Genomic DNA, 18,337 nt, shown 5'->3' with positions numbered 1-18,337 from the left:
GTTCTTGAAAAGCAGTAGCAATTTTGATTAGGAAACCTCTTTCAGATGGGATTTCAGGAAAAACAGGAGAACATTTCAAAAGCACGGGAGGAATCTTCCTAATTTGTTTCTTCTGTTTTTGAGAATTCAATAGATCATTTAAATAGCATTTAAAAAAAATTGTTCTTAGCCTATGTGTATTTGCCAAAGGAATGTCATTAGGAAATAGATTCTGTTCTCTTTATGTCTTTGAAGATAGGAAATTGCTGTCTATAAGACATTAACTATCTCATTGAGCTATCTTCCAAAGGCACAGAAGTGGGGTTTTTGTTACTTTACAAATTATGAAAGAACCGGGCCTATATGCTTACCTGTCTACTTCTTCACATTTTGGCTTTTATTTTTCCTGTGGATGCTTGTCTTGTAGTTCACCTTTTAAATATGCTCAGAACTTCTGTTCAAGTCTTAAGCACAATATAGGGTAATCTGTATTGGAAAAATGTGCATATATGCCATTTGATTTGTAGGAGACTTCTTGCTGGTTTTCCTGCTGCTTTTTGACGTTTTCTTGGCAAGAGTTTGAAAATACTTTTATAAACTCTTAAGTTAAATAACTTGCCCGTGTTTAATTTGCCTCCTGTCAATACATCAGTAAATGTGAAAATGAAATAAAGGGATTTTTTTTTTCTTTTCAGCCAAGCAAAATGTTGAAATTGGAGAACTCCCCTGCATCGAGTCCAAAAAAGCATTCAGCAGAACTGATTGCACTAGAAAAAAAACGGCTGCAGCAACTGGAGTATGAGTATGCTCTGAAGATTCAGAAATTGAAGGAGGCTCGTGCACTTCAAACCAAGGAACAATCTGATATTGCACCTCAGGCAGAAGAGGAAGCTGAATTTGCATTACCTCAGCCATCGCTTCATGATCTTACGCAGGATAAATTGTCTTTGGACAGTGAAGAAAACTACTTTGATGATGAGGTGCTGTCTAATTCAAACCGGGAACGAAGGAGATCTTTCAGAGAATCTAGTTCTTACACTAAGCCAAATCTTAAACACATGGACACTCCAAAACAAGAACCTATAAACAAACTTTCTAAAAAGGCAGCAGAGGAGCCTGAGCTTTTCCTTGGGTTGAACATTGATGAACTGAAAAAACTTTATGCTAAAGCTGACAGTTTGAAAGAACTGTTAGAGAAAAGTACTGCCTTCGTAGCACCTAAGGAAGATCTCTTATGTGGTCAGGTAAATGCTTTAAATATGAATGTGGCTTTTATTGGGTCATGCAGCAATTTCTACATACCTTTTCATCTGTTTTCTAGGAAATTTCAGTGGATATGGATTTTGTTACATCACAGAATAAGCAAACTGAAGCAAAACCATTTCCGTTTGGGCCATATCGTAGTCCTCTTCTAGTATTTAAGTCCTACAGGTACTTTAACTTATGTATGCACATTTTTAAAGACGTCTACATTGCTTTTCATTGATAATCCACACATGTACGGAAAGGTGAATTGTGATGAGAAACTTGAGTCTCCTGAAGCAGTGTTCTTTAGCTAGGGAACTTAATGATTGAAATTTACCATGTGGGGGAGAATAGAATACTAGAGCAGAATCTATGTAGAAATACTGTTCCATTCCCTTTCTGTCCATCTGTTTTCCACCTACCTTTTACACTGTAGGTCATTGCTATCTTTGCTTGGTGGTAGAGTTTTGGATATACTGAGGTTTAGTACTAAAGAATAGTGTTTGTTTTTTTTTAATGTTTATATAATAAAATCGATGTCTTAGTTTTTATGCTTTCTCACAGTAATTCATTATTTCATTTTAGGTTTAGTCCGTATTTTCGAACCAAGGAAAAACTGTACCTCAGTTCGGTAACCTATAGCAATATGATTGAGCCAAAACAGTGTTTCTGCCGGTTTGATTTAACAGGCACATGTAATGATGACGACTGTCAGTGGTGAGTTCTCTTTCATTTGATTCATAAAGATGTCTGATTTAAGACCACAATAGGCAAGGTTTCCTTCAGTAGGTCTCCATTTATAATTTTAAGGGCAAGTCTTAGAGAAGAAAGTTTTAGATATCCTATTGCAAATACCTGGTTTGCAGTAAAAATAATTTGAAATCTTGCATCTGAACCATGAGTAAAAACAGCTGTTTAGGTACAAGTTTTTATATTAAAAAGAGCTGCATAGACTATTAGAGAATGTTTTACCTTTTGATTACTGTGCAATTCAGATAGAGGTCTCTTACCTAGTGCTTTGGCGTAACTTTAGACCATCATGAATCTTCAAGTAGCAATGGATAGCGTTAATCATGTTACAGATGTATCATGCTGCAAGTGGACATAAAGTACATAGTAAATATTAAGTGATTATATAAGAAAATAGCATTGTAGTAGAGAAATTCTGGTTTTCTGGTACAGTACTGGCTAAGTTATTTTGCTCCTTTGAAGCTTGGTGTTAAGTCATATTAAAATACTTTGTTAAACAGCATTATACTGTGTGGTGTAAGAAACTGGCAGAAGAACAACTGGATATGTATTGACCATTTTGATTTGAAAACTGGAGAAATACTATAGGAGTATACTCTTTTTGCAGTTAAAAGCTTTTTGGATCAACTCACAGCTATTATCATCAAATCATAACTCAAATCCTGTAAATCCATAGTGATATTAATTGTTATAACTAACCTATTTGAACTGGAAAGTTTTAAACACTGTGATGCTCTATTAGTGCAACGCAAGTGTATAGAATCTTATTCTAATGATCAGGCCTGTAGTGAAATAATGAAGACTAGGATTAAGTTACTGATGTGGACTTAAGTTCAGAAAAGGCCCAGAGAAACATTTAAGGGAAATTTCAAAACAGGCGATATTATTAATCACGGATATCCTTTTTTTTTTTTATACTTCACCCTTGTGTGTACCAGTGACAACTTTCTAATTGCGGATGTTATTAAATTGTTGCTGTGATAAACATTTTAATTGCTTTTTGGTTTATTTTAGGCAGCACATGAAAGATTGCACTCTTAGCCGAAAGCAGCTGTTTCAAGACATTCTGTCTTACAATTTAGAACTGATTGGCTGTTCAGAAAAAAGCACTGATGAAGAAATCAGCACTGCCACAGGTTTTAAGAAATTTTTGCTTACTTTTGTATTTAAAGATTTATTTCTGAAGATAATAGTTTCCATTAAAAGTTCTGGGAGCAAGTACTTATTATGTAATATGACGTGTAAAATACTTCTGTAGTTGTCCAGCTCAGTCCTCAGTAGAGGCTTATTACAGTAGTGGCTTGTGGAATGATTTGCTCAAAAGATTGTTGTGGTTCAATGGATGGGGCAGAACTTAGGGTGAAATCTTGCCCTGTCATCTTCTTCACATGTGTTAAATTAGTTTACCTCTTGAAGCAGTCATATTTCATTAGTTAAGCATAGACTGTGTTAAATTGTAGGTAAGTTACCTATCTGTTTGCTTACCTACCTAAGATGCGAATGTTCTTGTTTCAGAAAAATATGTTGAAAAACTTTTTGGTATAAACAGAGACCGTATGTCAGTAGATCAAATGGCTGTTCTTCTGGCCAGCAATGTCAACGAGAGTAAAAGTCATAGTAAGTAACTTTCTTGATAAATAAAATGTTCTGTGGGTTTCTTTTTTTAATTACATTTCATACATTATGACTATGTCAACAAACAATATTCCTTTTTGTGTCAGTTTGTTCAGGTAAATTATACTTCAGATTAACGAATAGAATTTGTTTTAAAGCCATAATATAATAGTCTAAGTTCTATTAGTTTTTTAGTTTTATTAATTTTATTAGATTTTTTTTTCCATGTCAAAAATATGACTTAAGCACTGAAGAAACATAAATAAATACTGTTAGTACTCTTAAGTACTAACACTTGTACATTTGTATTGCAGTTGTAGAATGTTTTTATCAGAAACTGGCCCAGATATTTCTATCTTGACTAGAAAGGGGTAAAAGATGATTTCTTCTGCTTTGCTTGTTTACAGCACCTCCGTTTACAACATGGAAAGATAAAAGGAAATGGAGACCAAAGTACTGGAGAAAACCTCTTTTAGATAGCAGCAGTAGTGAGGAGGAGCAGTCTGGACCTATTAAATATGGTAATTTAGAAGCATGGCAGCCATTAAAAAAGAATACTGGGGAGAAAAACATAGCAAGCACTTCCAAACACCCCATATTTAAAGTGTTTCTTAAGAAAACCTATGTTTTCTTTAGCTCTTTTTTGGCTTCTTCCTTTTCTCTGTGTGCAGATACTAAGTTCCTTCATGTAACTTTTCTCAAAAAGTTGACCTTAATATGTGGGAAATAAATAAATAAATAAATAAAACAACATAAAAAACCACAAACAACAAAACAGCAACAAAAAAATCCTGTCATCAAACTAGTATAAGGTGAGACTGGAAGCTTAGATGGGATTTCTACCTGTCTTTTCATGAAAGGGAACATAGAGATCCCTGGAATGCTACAGCCTCACCAAATGATATTGGTGTTTTTTATTCCCCAGAACTATAGAAAGTAGCACACTGTGTGTTAGCTTAAATTTGTACAGTGTGGATCATAAGTGTTGAGATCAGGAGGTAAAAAGCAAAACTGCTTTTAAACATAATTTGGGACTTGGAAGCTTGCTTTGAGCATCAGTAACCTGAGATATGACTAATTATTCAAGTGGGAGCTTTGGGATTTCTTGGCATTCTCTGTATTCCTGTATAAATGTTTTTTGAAATAGTTCTTTATTTGACATAGATGTCATTAAGAAACTGACACTTAGTTGGTATCTTTTGGCCGAAGAAGCAGTCTCTATTGCTATTTATTTACTGTCTTCATGTGTTACATACAACCAATTTTCTACATGTTAAACAGTTTTAAGATGCTGAAGTAACCATATTTTGCTTGACTATGGCTACACTTAGTGTATATATAAATGTCACTCCTCATATGAATTGTACAGTGACAAATCACTTCTGTTCTCAAAAGATTTTTTTTTTCATTTGCAGCCCACCCTGCAGAACATAAAAAAAGAATTCCAGCCCTTGATACTGTTGTGACTCCAGATGATATCCGATATTTTACAAGTGAGACTGATGACATTTCCAACTTGGAGGCAAGCGTCCAAGAAAACCCCTGTAATGTACAGCTTTGGATTAAACTTGCATATAAATACTTGAACCAGAATGAAGGGTAGGTCTGCTTTTTACATCTTAGTTTTATGCTTTATTCATAAAACTGTAATCAAACTTCTTTTCTGGTACTGAGGAGCTTTCTCCAATGAAGATGCAAATAATTTATTACTTAAAAGCAGATTTCACAGAGACCAAACAGAGGATGTGATCACAGTGAAATGGTGGGTGATGCATTTCAGCAGTGGTGACAATTGGAGTGGGATACCTGAATCATATAGGATAGAAATGGAATGGCCTGTCTACAAAGGAGATGCTACCAGTCTGAATAGAACACGCTTTCTAAATGATAAGCATAGTAAAAAAAGACAAAACAAACAAACAAAAAAACAAACAAGGGAGAAAATATAAGGGAAGGCAACGTTAAGGAAAAACTATACCTACAGTAGGTCTGTTAGTTAAATGTTATAATTTCAATTTTCACAGCTCATCGTCAGAGTGTTTGGATTCTACTCTAAATGTTTTGGCTCGAGCTCTTGAGAACAACAAAGAAAATCCTGAGATTTGGTGTCATTACCTCAGACTCTTCTCAAAAAGAGGCACAAAGGAGGAGATACAGGAAATGTGTGAAACAGCAGTGGAATATGCCCCATCCTATCAGATCTGGTGGACAGTAAGTAAAAAATGTCACGTGTATGCATTTCCTACTGTAGAAATTGTGTATGTTAAGTAGGGAAGTGCAAAAGGAAAAATTCATGTTAAATAAGCCAGTAGAGTGTCTTTGTGAAAGTTCTGCACTGTTCACAATGAGGTAATTCAAAATTCTGTTTGCAGAATTTTTGTAGAAATAGTCACCCTTTCCTCAGGAAAATCAGTCATTTAGAATCAAGATGTTTAATTTGCTGGATTTTCTGAATGTAAGTTTGCAAAATCTAAATGTTCACCAGGACACTGGAAGTTGAGCATTAATATTTTAAGTGTTCTCTGAGGTTTGTGGGGAGGGTGAAAAATTGTTCATAAAATGGAAGGTTAAGTTATTCAAAGTATGTTATTTGTGTTGTTCTAAACTTTAACCTTGAAGCTCTGCAAGTATTTTTTTTTAATATAAATTATTTTTCTCTAGTTCTTGAATTTGGAGAGTTCCTTTGATGGAAAAGACTACGTATGTGGGAGGATGCTGCAGTTCCTAATGGAAATGACTGAGGGAGAGGAAAATCCCAATCTCTTATCGTTCCAGCTTCTGGAGACTCTTCTGTACAGAGTTCACTTAAGCTTGTTTACAGGAAGATACCAGAATGCTCTTCTGCTGCTGCAGGTAACTTTATACCTTCTTCTTTCTAATGCCTATGACTCTGTTAGTATTAACTTCCGAAGAGCTGTTGCATCTTATATTTGTTAGAGGAAGTCTCCTAGGGACTTGTCTTTTAAAATACAATATAATTGCAGGTTTGCATATATGTTTAGTTTCTTGCATGTTTTCTATTGCATTGGGTTGCTAATAGCCTGGGGTGTGCATTATGTTCGTACTACTTCTATGGAATTGCTTTAGTTTCTAATTTTTGGTTAGCAGTAGAGTGCTTCTTTAGGGACCTGTGAATTGTGTCTTGTCTCAGATGTTTCTTGTTGCTGCAGAAATGATCAAATTTTGGAAGAATGTAGTGTCATGTTATTTTGCATTTTTGCCCCTGCTTCAAAAACTGGGGACTGTTATCTTAGGCATTGGAGATCCTGTGATCTGTAAAGTTTTATCTCAGGCTTTTATTATTACTGTAGAGAGAATTCAGGTTGCTGTTGCTGACCCGTAGTGCACAAACTGGGAGAAAAAGTGAGAATCAGTCCTGAAAGTTGGAGCTGTGGTATTTTTGACTGGGAGGTTTTCATTCCTGCCAGCAGGGGGCATTTATTGCCTGCTATATCTTAAACCGTTTTTCTTGATTAAGGCAGTTAATGCTTTATTCTAGCTCAGTTTTAAATAGAAAATTAGTCTTACTCCAACAGCTGTTCTGAAGGCAGTAGTATTGATAGTTTGGTTTGTGTTGTGCTACTACATTTTTCCAGAAAGAAGGTTGGCATATCACTAGCCATGACATTCAGTTCTATTTCAAGAGCAGCTGTGTTCACATTTTGTCTCATTGCTTGCTCTAATGATTTTGATCTCACAGCGTAACTGGGCTGTTTTAGTTCTGCTTTTGCACGTGACTGCTTAAGACGGTGTATTGGGAATACTAGTGAGAAGCAGAATGCTGCTTGAAAATGCATTGGAAGATGCAACCTTTCAAAATCACTTTTTGTTGCCTTCGCAAAAGAAAGATCTTCATTGGTTTCTCTGGAACAGCAGAAATTATGTAGTTGTATATTTCTTGAATTTAGTCATACATTTGCAAAGCCAAATTTAATCTTGATTGGGCATGAATTATTTCCTGTTCACCATAGTAAAGATTTGGAACATTAGAATTTTTCCTGTTTCCTCATTCTTATATCTAAAAGATTTTCTGGTTAAAACATACACTGTATTTCTTCTAACCTTTACAGAATGCTTTAAAATCAGCAAATGAAAAGATAATATCAGAACGCCTTACTTTAAGTGACCGTTGCTTGGCTTGGCTGTCTTACATACATTTAATCGAATTCAGCATTCTCCCAGTCAAATTCTATGATCCAGCTAACATCTGTCCCTCAAGGATAATGAACAAAGAGCCATTTCTAATACCATGGCAAACAGTTCAAGATGTGAAGACTGATCCTGATACACTGTTAGCTATGTTTGAAGGTAAGATTAAGGAGGTAAACTACTCAATACATTACTCACTTTTTACAGATGAAAAAATATTATACAACTTCTGAAATTTCTTTGGTGGTGTGATATTGCTGATATGTTAAACCACTGGGATTTAAGTCCGGTGCATATTTCATCTTGATTTGAACAGAACAATAAGGAAACTCCATGGTTTAGATACTTAATACATGCACTTTTTCAACTGCGGTTGGAAGCTGCAGCTTTTCTTCTCTGAACTATGATATTCTACCAAGATAGGGAACAGTAGCTTGTGACAGTTTGCCATTGCTTCTTTTTGTAGACTTAAAAAAGCCGGGCTTCTGTGCTCATTAACCTTTCTATCCCCCCCATCCCTAGTGGGGTGTATCGGTTGGGAAGCTATTTTACTGGGAGGTTAGTATGCTTCCTTAGAAGGTGCAGAGCAAAGCCTCTGTTTATCTTCATTTGGAATTTAAACAAACAGTAATTTTTTTAAAAGATGTCTAATGAAGATATTAGAAAAAATGGTATTGTCTTAGGTGCTACCAAAGGGTGACTTGATAACTGGTGTTATTTGAATGACAGTACTTGGTTTGTTAGTGAAGCTAATACTGAACTGCTGGAGAGTGTAAGTATGCTGCAGATGATAATACAATGTGCAAGTAAATATTCAAGCATAATCCTTGTAGATACACCTCCTGCAGGAGTGGAGGTAGTTGTTGTTTAGTATTGTTTAGTATTGGAATTTAGTAACGTTTTCTTAATGTTAAAAGATCTAAGCATATTAGTTCTTGCCTCAATAGAACTGATTTCATCAGCTATACTGGAGCTACTGCTGTGTAGTTTTAAGTAGGTGATGATATACTGTCAGCTTGAATAGTTCACTGGTAGGATGTTTTCTATTTGAGTTTTTGTTGTCCTTGAATGAATGAGGGATGAAACTCCTAAAAGACTTTTTTTCATTCTTCATTGTGATATGTTAATGAAAAAAACCCAAACTTTTCCAACAATTGTCATCTTCCTGGTATAATAACTCATGATACACTGCTCTCAGAACTTCCCATGCTTTTGTATTTTTGTGATTAAGGGATAATTTCTGGGATGTTAAAGCTTTAAGTAACATTTGACATTACTTGAGGTCTAAGGTCTTAATTTGTACTATTTTTGTTTTGAAGATGCAGTCAAAACATGTACTGATGAAAGCCTTGAGGCTGACAGAAGAATAGCTGTATGCTTTCCTCTCTATAGGAACATGATAGCTTTGCTGAAGCTTCTTGAGAGGTAAGATGTTTCCAGACACTTCCAGTTAGGAGTGCTCAACTCTACTTCTTTATACTTAACCTTTACCTTTTATTTTAGGTGGGAGTCTGCGGCAGAACTTTGTAGATCTTTATTGGAGCTCTGCCCTAACAATTGTCTGCTCTTGGAGAGTTTGGCGACCTTATATTTGCAGATGGAGCAGAGTGAAAGTGCCTATGGAGTGTGGATTGGAGCATTTGAGAAGAATCCTCAGAATGCAGAAATTTTTTATCAGTTGTGTAAATTCCTTATTTCACAGGTAATACCCCACCCCAAAACTGTTTCTGTTGGCTTTATAGAAGTTTTGGGGGTTGTATGTCATTTCATACACTTAATCAAACTGATTAACCTTCATGATAGTTTTGCAATGTCTTGTTTGTCTTTATATAAATTTAATACAGAACTGCCAAAATTAGTGACAAGATTTAATGTAACCAAAGGAATTGTATTCGTGGATAAACTTATACCTCAAGCTATTTGTTCTAATCCATTCCTAGTATCCTCTTGCAAGAATAATAGACAGTAATAGTAAAGTCCCATCATAAGTTTTCCTTTTTTCCCTTCTATTTTCTGGCTGACTTAAACATTCTTGAGAGATTGAAGGCAAAGGAGCCCAGAGATAGATAGCACTTAATATTTATTGGGCTTAAATTTTTCTTGTCAGCTTCAGGTTTATGTCTGATTTAATTTTTCTGATTTTAAAAAACCAACAATAAACAGGAAAGGTCAGGCAGCGTTCTTCCACTGTTGCAAGAATTTGTGGCAGCTTTCTTTGAGGATACCTACCAACAGCATGAGTCCATGGATCTCTTAAGGTATGTTTATGATATTATTTTCTGTGCAAGTAATAGTGACATTTGGTAATAGTGACATTTTCTTGAAAAACAGGATAGTCTGGGATTCTTTTGCATTAGCTTGGCAAACCTTAGTAACCTTCAGTGAATTATGCTTTGATGTTTTCTAAGGTTTGTGTAAGTTGTTTGTGCTTTCATAACTAAATTGCGAAGGCATAAGATGAAGAAAGACAAAACAGCAAGTTTAATATCTGAATGTGGGGAAAATGGGCATCAGTCAAATGTGTTGTATGCCTAAGTTGTTTTTTCAAAGCTGGAAGCATAAAACTTCATGTCTTAAACTTGATATTTAGAGCATTTGCAAAAGGCCTCTGTCCAGAGGTCCATGCTTTTCATTGTTGCTGGGAAAAGTGCAGGTTGGTAACTGGTCTGCTGAAACTCCATCTGAAATTCGGGCACCTACCTAACTATAGGAAGCTTGCATACTTGAAAACTTCAGGAAGTCTGTAAAAGAAAGTTAGCTGCCTTTGAAGGCTTTCAAAGGAATAACTTATTTGCTGAAGCTTAAAGGTAGATAAGGCCATGAAATGTTTTTATCTCCAAGTTGGGTGTTAGGTTTTATTCCTGGTTGAGTTTGTTTGCATTGAATTTAATATTGGCAGTGCAGTGTAGCTGATGGTAATTGTATCCTAGGTTTTGATGTATTTTATGGGATAGCTGTGCCAGAGAAAGAAACATTTATCGTATCATCACGTAGTGGAATAAAATGCTTTCCATATGAAGTGTTTTTATAATTATATGTAATGCTTTCTTACAGAAATCTTACTGGGCAGCGTTAAGCTAATCTCTAAGAACAGTAGATGCATCTTTTTAATACATTTCCTGAATTGAGATTCTACGCTAAACGATATGTCCATGCAGGAATCTTCAGTGTAAAGGGATGTTACCATTTATTACCACTTTTTCTCTTTTAGATACCTCTTGAATTTTCCAATGCCGATTGAATTTACAGCACCTCTTTATAAAGAGCATCTTACAGATGACATTGTAAACCAGCAAATCCCGTATCTTTGGCAGATCTACTGGTGAGGCTTTCTAAGATATTTCTGAAAAACAGTTAGTGGCTTTGGGTAAATGGTGTTTTCAGTTGCAGAACATTAATCATTAACTGAGGGTGTGTTGCTTCAGGATTTGTCAGAGCGCTCTTACTCTTTGTTTAAAAGAACTAATAAGAGATACATTACAAGAATAGAAGACAATTTGAGAGTTGCATTTTAAACTGTATAGGCTGTGTTATTCCTTGTAAGCAGTTGAGATTTACCTGTTTTAATATGCTGTCTGATAAAATGAGTCCATTGTGCGGTTGAACCAAAAAGCAGTTTTCATTTTTATCTCAGAATGGAAAGCTCTTTGTTTCTAACACTTAGAATACAAGTGTGTACTTTGTGTTAACAACGTATAACTTTTTTTTAACTTCCAATATAAACAGTTTGTGCCAGTCTCTTCACGCGACTGTTAGTGAAGCTCTGGATGCTTATGAAGCAGCTCTTGGTGCAGTGATGCAGCAGGAAATTGTTCAGAACATCTGGCTGGAGTAAGTTGCTAGGGGAGGAAAGTAGTTTAATCTCCAAACTATTCAGTGAAGGCCACCAGAACTGTCTTTTTTTTTTTTTTCTTCCAGTTACCTTGTTTTTATGAATAACAAGGTTGTTGGATCCAGCAACAAAGTTCAAGAATTCAAGGTTTTTACTGACTTAGTGAACAGATGTCTGGTTACGGTCCCCACACGATACCCAATTCCTTTTAGTGCTGCTGATTATTGGACCAATTACGAGTTTCACAACAAGGTAAAAACATTTATGTGGGCATTTTTAATCAAAAAGATAGATACCCTTTTGACAAGCATTTCTAATAGTCAAAATACAGAGTCGGTGCTGTCTGTGCACTGACAGCTAGGAATTAATTAAAAAAAATATATATCTGAGGAGTGTATAGTGTTCCAAGCAAGGAAGTATCCAGCAGTGACTTCTTGAATAGAGGATAAGAGAAGCTTAAATAAGCGACATGTTTTGATATTGTGTGAATACAGCATTTAATGGCAAACTATTCTTTCCTTATGAAAAGAGAAACTGCTCAGGTGAGAAGAGATGGTTAAGTGAGAGGGGTATGCAGAGCTCTAACACTGTAGGATGGAAACAGTATTTAGGCTGTGAGTTTTTATTACAGTGGTTGACAAATAGGGTAGTAAGGGAAAGATCAAGGTGAACACTTCAGTGAGTTTTATTCTGGATCTGTAAATCCCGTATCCTGTTTTGCTAACACCCAGTGCTTTTATTTTTGCTTGCTAAATAAGAGCTGGAAGGACTAAAGTATTAGTTGTGTTAGCTTCTGTATGAATTGACTTCCATACCACAGAGGGGATAAGACTTACAGGCATTAAATTATTTTGGTCACAAAGTTTGTCGTTTACTTCTCCATTATTCTTAGTAAAAATTAGACATCTATAAAATGGGTTAATATTTATAATTCCAATTTTACAGGTAGTTTTCTTCTACTTGAGCTGTATTCCAAAATCTCAACATTCCAAAACCTTGGAAAGGTTTTGTTCTACCATGCCTGCTAATCCTGGACTTGCACTGAGGTATGTAGAAATACGCGTAATCAAGATGAACACCTGGATAGTACAATTAAGACTTTTTTGTTCAAGATTACAAGATGTGTGCGGTTTGATTCTACTAGAAAAGCGACACCTCTTCCTCATTCTGCATTTCTTTGTAGTTTTTTTACAGAGTTTATATTGACATAGGAACCATTAATAAATTTATCCATTTTGCACATTAATCCAATGTCCAAATTTCAAGTGTACAGAAAGATATTAGTGGTATATTAAAATCTTGTGTTTATTGTAAGCGTAGCTTCAATGTTGAGCAAGATTAAATGGATATACCTGTATATAACACTGTTACCTTTAGGCTTGGTGCTTTATAGCAAAGATAAATCACTTTAGTAAGTGATTTCCAAATCATTTTGGAAGGATCTTAAGGGAAACAAAAGCAATTAAAGTAAATTAATTCTGACTGTTTCTGAACAATATTTCAAATGTAAAGTTGCTAAAAACGAGTCTTGTACTGTGCCAAGATCATATTATCTCTCTGATTTTACACTATGTAGTTACTGTCTTAACGTGCATCTTTTTCTGAAAACATTCTCAGTACTTGGTCTGTTGCCTTGCCTTTTCTTCTTACTTGCAGCTCTTGGTTTAGATTAGGTATAATATATTTGGTATAGTGTGTTTTTATCTTTGCGTTGCTTTTCTGCTTCCAGTGATTAGAGCAGTGTTCCTTTCTCACGAATGCCTTTTACAGACTACTTCTGCAATACTGGGAGGAGAGCAATGTTCAAATTCTGAAACTGCAAGCCAAGATGTTTACATATAATATCCCAACATGCCTGGCCATCTGGAAAATGTAATGCTACAGTCATACATCTGTTTTCATAGATATTACTTTTGTTTATAAGGTTTACATCACAAAGGTAAATCTGAAACATCCTTCAAATTGGGCTTGTGCTGGAAGTCTCATTATTTTATTTAAACAGTTACTTTGTTGCAACAGACAAGGTACCGTCATGTCTTTACAGTTACAAGTGAATGGAATTTCACTCTTGGAGAAGCTTGTGTGAATGGATATTATACAGATAAAGATGAATGATGTATTTACAATTTGCCTCTTTAAATTCAACTATTGACTTCTGTCTCCTCCTCTCTACCCTCCCCTTTATATATCACAATAGCAGTAATCTCCATTATCCAGTGATGCTGAACTGATCTTTTTCTTCAGTGTTTGTCCATAATGGGGAACCACTGAAATGTCTTGCTCATGTAAGATTGTTTTTAAAAAATGGCTATTCCTGTCTTTTCACTGTAGATTAATGTCATTGGAAGTTAGTCAGTTTCTTCACAAGGAATTTGTAGATCCATTCCACATCAGTATTTTGCCGATAATGGCGCATAAAATAATTCAAGAATAAATATTTTTGTTTCTTTTTCTCAGAGCCATTGCTGCCGAGTGCTTTCTAATGGGACAAAGAGAAGTAAGTCAGTGCACTTTACTAAAATGAATCATCATAAAGTTCTGTAGATTTCTTTGTTCCTTTGCTTTATGTAAAGCAGCGGTCCTCTTAAACTCAAGATTTCTTCATAGTTGAAATACTCTGTTTATAAACACAGAAGCATTTGCTTCAAGTGTGAGAAATACCTTTAGCAATTGGAGTAGAAAGGGTTATATTTTAGTATTTCTGTACGCTGTTTGTATCTTTCCTTGACTGGGGAGACTGTATTCTACTTTCTTTAGTTTAACCTGGTTGAGATGACTAGTATTTCAAATACAATAGAGGGATGAAAGGCTTCTTGTGCTGAAAGATGTTAACAACTGCTGTTTACGGGAGTTGGAATGGTGGTTCTTCCAAGCAAATGTATGTAGAGGGCTTAAGTAGCGATCTCCCTGAAAGCCATCTGCTTTTTTCCTCCTAAAATAATGAGTTTATTAATATATATTATTTGTGTGGAGAGTGTTTTTATTCCTCTATACACAAATAAGTGTTTTTTGGCACAGCAACCAGAGTCATTTTTCAGCTCAAACAGCATGGATCTTCCTGATACTTGTGCTGTCACTCAGAGTGTTCTACTTGTGGAAAGATGCTGTATATTAAGGGGATCCAGGAGGCCCTGGGTTTGTGACTCACCACTTGGTTGTGGCATTTCTGAGCTGCTTCTCTGTGGTATCACGTTACTTGTCATTCTTGTAGGGCCTGCTTCTCAGCATCCTTCTCTTCTGTCAGTAGTTTTTCTTTTAAAACAAAGCTTTAACTGACATATAATGGGTAGTGTGGCTACTGTTACTTTCAGTTATGAAGTCTTTTTCCTTTTTTACTGTCTTTTAGCATCATTAAAAAAGAATACTTCCAAGTAGGCAGTTATTTGGTTGGCAAGATCAAATAGTTCAGTAAGGAGACATCAAAGGCATGGTTGCATACTCAACCTTAATTCTGTCTCTGTATTGATTTTGTGTCATCTGCAATTAGTCACAGATCCCTGCTTCAGTCATTGTATTAGGAGGACTACATTTTCAGGCACTACATACATACAGTCAGACTCACTTAGAAGGTCACTGCTTTATTTAGTTATTCAATTGGCAAAATACTTCAAATGAATTCTGAAGAGGGCTCTCAAAGATGAACCAATTAGAAATAAAGCATATGCAAAATATTGTAGTTGGATTATACCCAGAAGAAATCATATGGCTTTCTTCTGCAACCACCTGACTAACCTTGCAGTGTGAAGTAAAATCTCATGAACAGGCACACAAAGCGCAGTTATTTGCTTTTATTTTTAGGGATGGGAGGGCAGAGGAGAGAGGAGAAGTACCCAGTTAGGGATGTAATGAGCATGTTGACAGCTGCACAAACCAGTGACAGTTGCAGATAACTGTAATTTATTGTAAACAAGTAAAATATTGTTTGAAGAATGGGTTATGGTTCAGATTCTGGATTTACTGTCCGTGGAGAACCTGTCATTCCCTTCAGCTCATTTATAGGATTGCTGTGAGAGTATACAGATAGTTACGAAAGTTTTAAGTGCTAACAAACTCCTCCACCAATTACACTCTGGTTAGGGTTGGTACTTGAAATAGCAGTAGTTGAAGGAGGTTTAAACCTCCTTGGTTAAACCTTCTTGGTTTTCTTCTTTCAAGGTGTAAAATGGTTTTTTAAAAAAATAGTAATAAAAAAAACAAAACAAGGAACAAAAAAAATAGCCATTTTGTTTTGCTAGAGTTGCAGGCACATAAGCTAATGCCAAGACGTGTTAAAGCATGGGTACATGATAGATGTCATAGGAGAAAGCCTACAGAATTAAAAGGTGAAAGGGACATAGTAAGCTGCTTTACTCTCTGAGCGTGTTCCATCCTGTGCAATGAACAAGGCAAGAGTCTTGTGAAGAAAAATAGCTGTCTTCATGTGATTAATCGTGTACATACAAGGGTCAGAATTAAGGTCAGACATGAACTTGCCTTTTCGTTTGGTAGCAACGTAGTGCTTGAAAAACTCTGACTTAAAACAAAAAAAAAGTATTACCTTTGATTGTTGAGCTTTAAAGCATTGACTTTGCACAGCTTTCTGCTGACTTAATATTTGTTTTTATTTTACAGGTCCATCATTTATATCAGAGAGCTCTTCATAAGTTACCTCTATGTGCAACACTATGGAAAGATGTAATGTTTTCTCCTTATGATTCAGTTTGAGGTTTCCTATAAATTTTCTGCATATCCCATATCCTTAGATGTGGTGATGCTCAAGCTTTGGCTAAATCTTATATCTGCTTCCCCATCTCTTGCAGCAACTCTTGTTTGAAGCATCAGGAGGAGGTAAAACTGATAACCTGAGAAAACTAGTATCCAAGTGCCAAGAGGTTGGAGTCAGCCTAGATGAGCTTTTAAGTTTAAACACTTGCAGAACAGAATGCAAGAATCTCTGAACGCTGGGTACAGTCAGCCATAAGTTCTGTTAAATGCCAAAATCAGTTGAATGATTCTTCAGGCTGACCTATGCCTAAGATCTGCATAAGGCAGATGAGTATTGCTGAGCATATCAAGCCTCCAGTCTGCTTTCCGTGAAGCTGGAAACAATTAACATGACCCTCCTCTCTGGAAAAATGAACTCCTGTCTGGCCTCGCTTCTGGGTTCTGCCAGATTGTCATAGCATCATGTACGTAAGTATAGTTAATCAAAATGACAGACATTATTTTTTTCATGTTTTTCTTTTATTTTCGTGTTTTTCTTTGTTTTGCTGTTCCTGATTCACTTGACACTCTCACTGATGCCTGAGAGATCTGTGTTTGGGATTAATTTACTGGGCTGTGTTTACAGTAAAAAGCAAGTAGTCCACTTTGGGTTTTTCCTTTTTTAAACCTTTTTTGAGACTTTTTCATTACAGGATTTAAAACAAAAGCAGCCGCTCTAAAGGAAAGTGTAACTGCCGTGGCCACAAGTATGCTTGTTGCACTTGAAGGCTCTAAGAGGGTTGCTTACTGCCCTTTTCTGCATTGGACTCATGGCAGAGACTATTAAACTTGAAGATTAAAGAAACTATTGCAAATGCCAGTGCATCAGAACCTAAGAGTGGTCAATTATGTGCAATTTTTTTGTAAAGAAATTTTAATTTATAATAAAGTTTAACAGTTTAAAGAAAGTTGATGTTGATCTGTTTTGTATTGGCGCACCCGTGTTGCATTGGTCATTTTTGCGGACATTTTCAGTTGATGTTACGAAAAGTATTCCTTTGCTTACATTTTGATCAAAATATAAGCACGTGCGGTTGAGTTACGTATTGCGGATGTAGGATAGCTACATATCTTTAACTTTTTTAAGCTACACGGATGTATTTGTCCCATTTTCCTTTCAATAACGTCACATCAGTAACGGAAAGTACGCTATATTTCCCATTTTCAGCTTTAATGAAATGAGGCCCTATTTCCACAGTCACTGCGTGCACTGTAGAGAGATAGTACCAACCTACTGGAGTTGTCATGGGGCTGTTCCAATGGGGTTGGCTTTCTGCCTTTTTCATATGTGCAAAATCACACAGGAAAAGATTGTGATGCCTTTTGCGTAGGTGATTTGAGCAGAGAACAACTGGTTGAAAATGTTTGCGAATAAGGGAGAAGCAGCTCCTGACATTAAAAAATTTTAGTAGTTTTCAAAACCTGTATGTGAAGTTAGTCGTGAAGCAGCTCTTTTAAAGGGATGAAAAGCGGGAAGTACTGTTTTTCATGCAAAGGAATGGAGGGTGATTACACAGCATAAATAACAAAGATTGTATAAAAGGAATTAAGAATGAATTACTAAAGAAGTAAAACTTCAAATAGCCAGGTTCCTGGCCAGCTTTTCCTGCAGACTGCAAAACCAGTATCAAGAAAGCAGATGCAATCCCATTCATTGTGGTACAGTCATACTGATTTCTTCACACTGCACTTTAGTGGTACAGCTCAGAATGAAGAAGTAGACTATAAACATGTATTACTTAATAAAAAACCTTCTTGTCTATTAAACGTTGGCTTTACACGTGTTGCCCATATTGACTTCAAACTCAACTCATAAGGTGTTTGTGTCTTTGTTCAGCAACACCTAAATGCATGCAGGTTTGTAGCATTATGCCATTTTACCTGTTCTGCTGAATAATGCAATTAAAGGTTATAGCATTTTAACACTATCTTGCACGTTCTGAAACCTCAGCTTTTCTTTTACATAGGACTGTTACCTTCTGTTACCTTTTGTGCCTTGCTTTACAATGGCTTTATAACAGGCCT

At 35.8% G+C, this 18,337-nt stretch overlaps 1 protein-coding gene across 3 annotated transcripts in view; it reads left to right on the top strand.

Annotated features, from left to right (window-relative positions):
- The window catches only part of ZFC3H1 (zinc finger C3H1-type containing), a 36,107-nt gene extending 18,894 nt beyond the window's left edge, over positions 1–17,213 (top strand). For 2 of the 3 annotated variants that reach the window (XM_072347826.1, XM_072347804.1), the window contains exons 15-35: positions 675–1,223; positions 1,301–1,410; positions 1,810–1,941; positions 2,989–3,110; positions 3,490–3,591; positions 3,996–4,109; positions 5,004–5,187; positions 5,613–5,799; positions 6,250–6,441; positions 7,659–7,896; positions 9,057–9,162; positions 9,241–9,439; positions 9,901–9,995; positions 10,949–11,059; positions 11,464–11,568; positions 11,656–11,821; positions 12,515–12,615; positions 13,340–13,441; positions 14,027–14,066; positions 16,181–16,243; positions 16,369–17,213. In XM_072347826.1, coding sequence (XP_072203927.1) covers positions 675–1,223; positions 1,301–1,410; positions 1,810–1,941; positions 2,989–3,110; positions 3,490–3,591; positions 3,996–4,109; positions 5,004–5,187; positions 5,613–5,799; positions 6,250–6,441; positions 7,659–7,896; positions 9,057–9,162; positions 9,241–9,439; positions 9,901–9,995; positions 10,949–11,059; positions 11,464–11,568; positions 11,656–11,821; positions 12,515–12,615; positions 13,340–13,441; positions 14,027–14,066; positions 16,181–16,243; positions 16,369–16,506 — 3,156 coding nt within the window. In that variant the 3' untranslated portion in view covers positions 16,507–17,213. Of the gene's footprint in view, positions 1–674; positions 1,224–1,300; positions 1,411–1,809; positions 1,942–2,988; positions 3,111–3,489; positions 3,592–3,995; positions 4,110–5,003; positions 5,188–5,612; positions 5,800–6,249; positions 6,442–7,658; positions 7,897–9,056; positions 9,163–9,240; positions 9,440–9,900; positions 9,996–10,948; positions 11,060–11,463; positions 11,569–11,655; positions 11,822–12,514; positions 12,616–13,339; positions 13,442–14,026; positions 14,067–16,180; positions 16,275–16,368 lie in introns of all 3 variants that reach the window. The other variant, XM_072347816.1, reaches the window with a different exon arrangement.
- The last annotated feature ends 1,124 nt before the right edge of the window (positions 17,214–18,337 follow it).

This window comes from Excalfactoria chinensis, chromosome 1 (genome assembly GCF_039878825.1).
Source record: "Excalfactoria chinensis isolate bCotChi1 chromosome 1, bCotChi1.hap2, whole genome shotgun sequence".
NCBI lineage: Eukaryota > Metazoa > Chordata > Aves > Galliformes > Phasianidae > Excalfactoria > Excalfactoria chinensis.
Note: the sequence above shows the minus strand (reverse complement) of the source record. Positions and strands in the feature narration are given on the sequence as shown.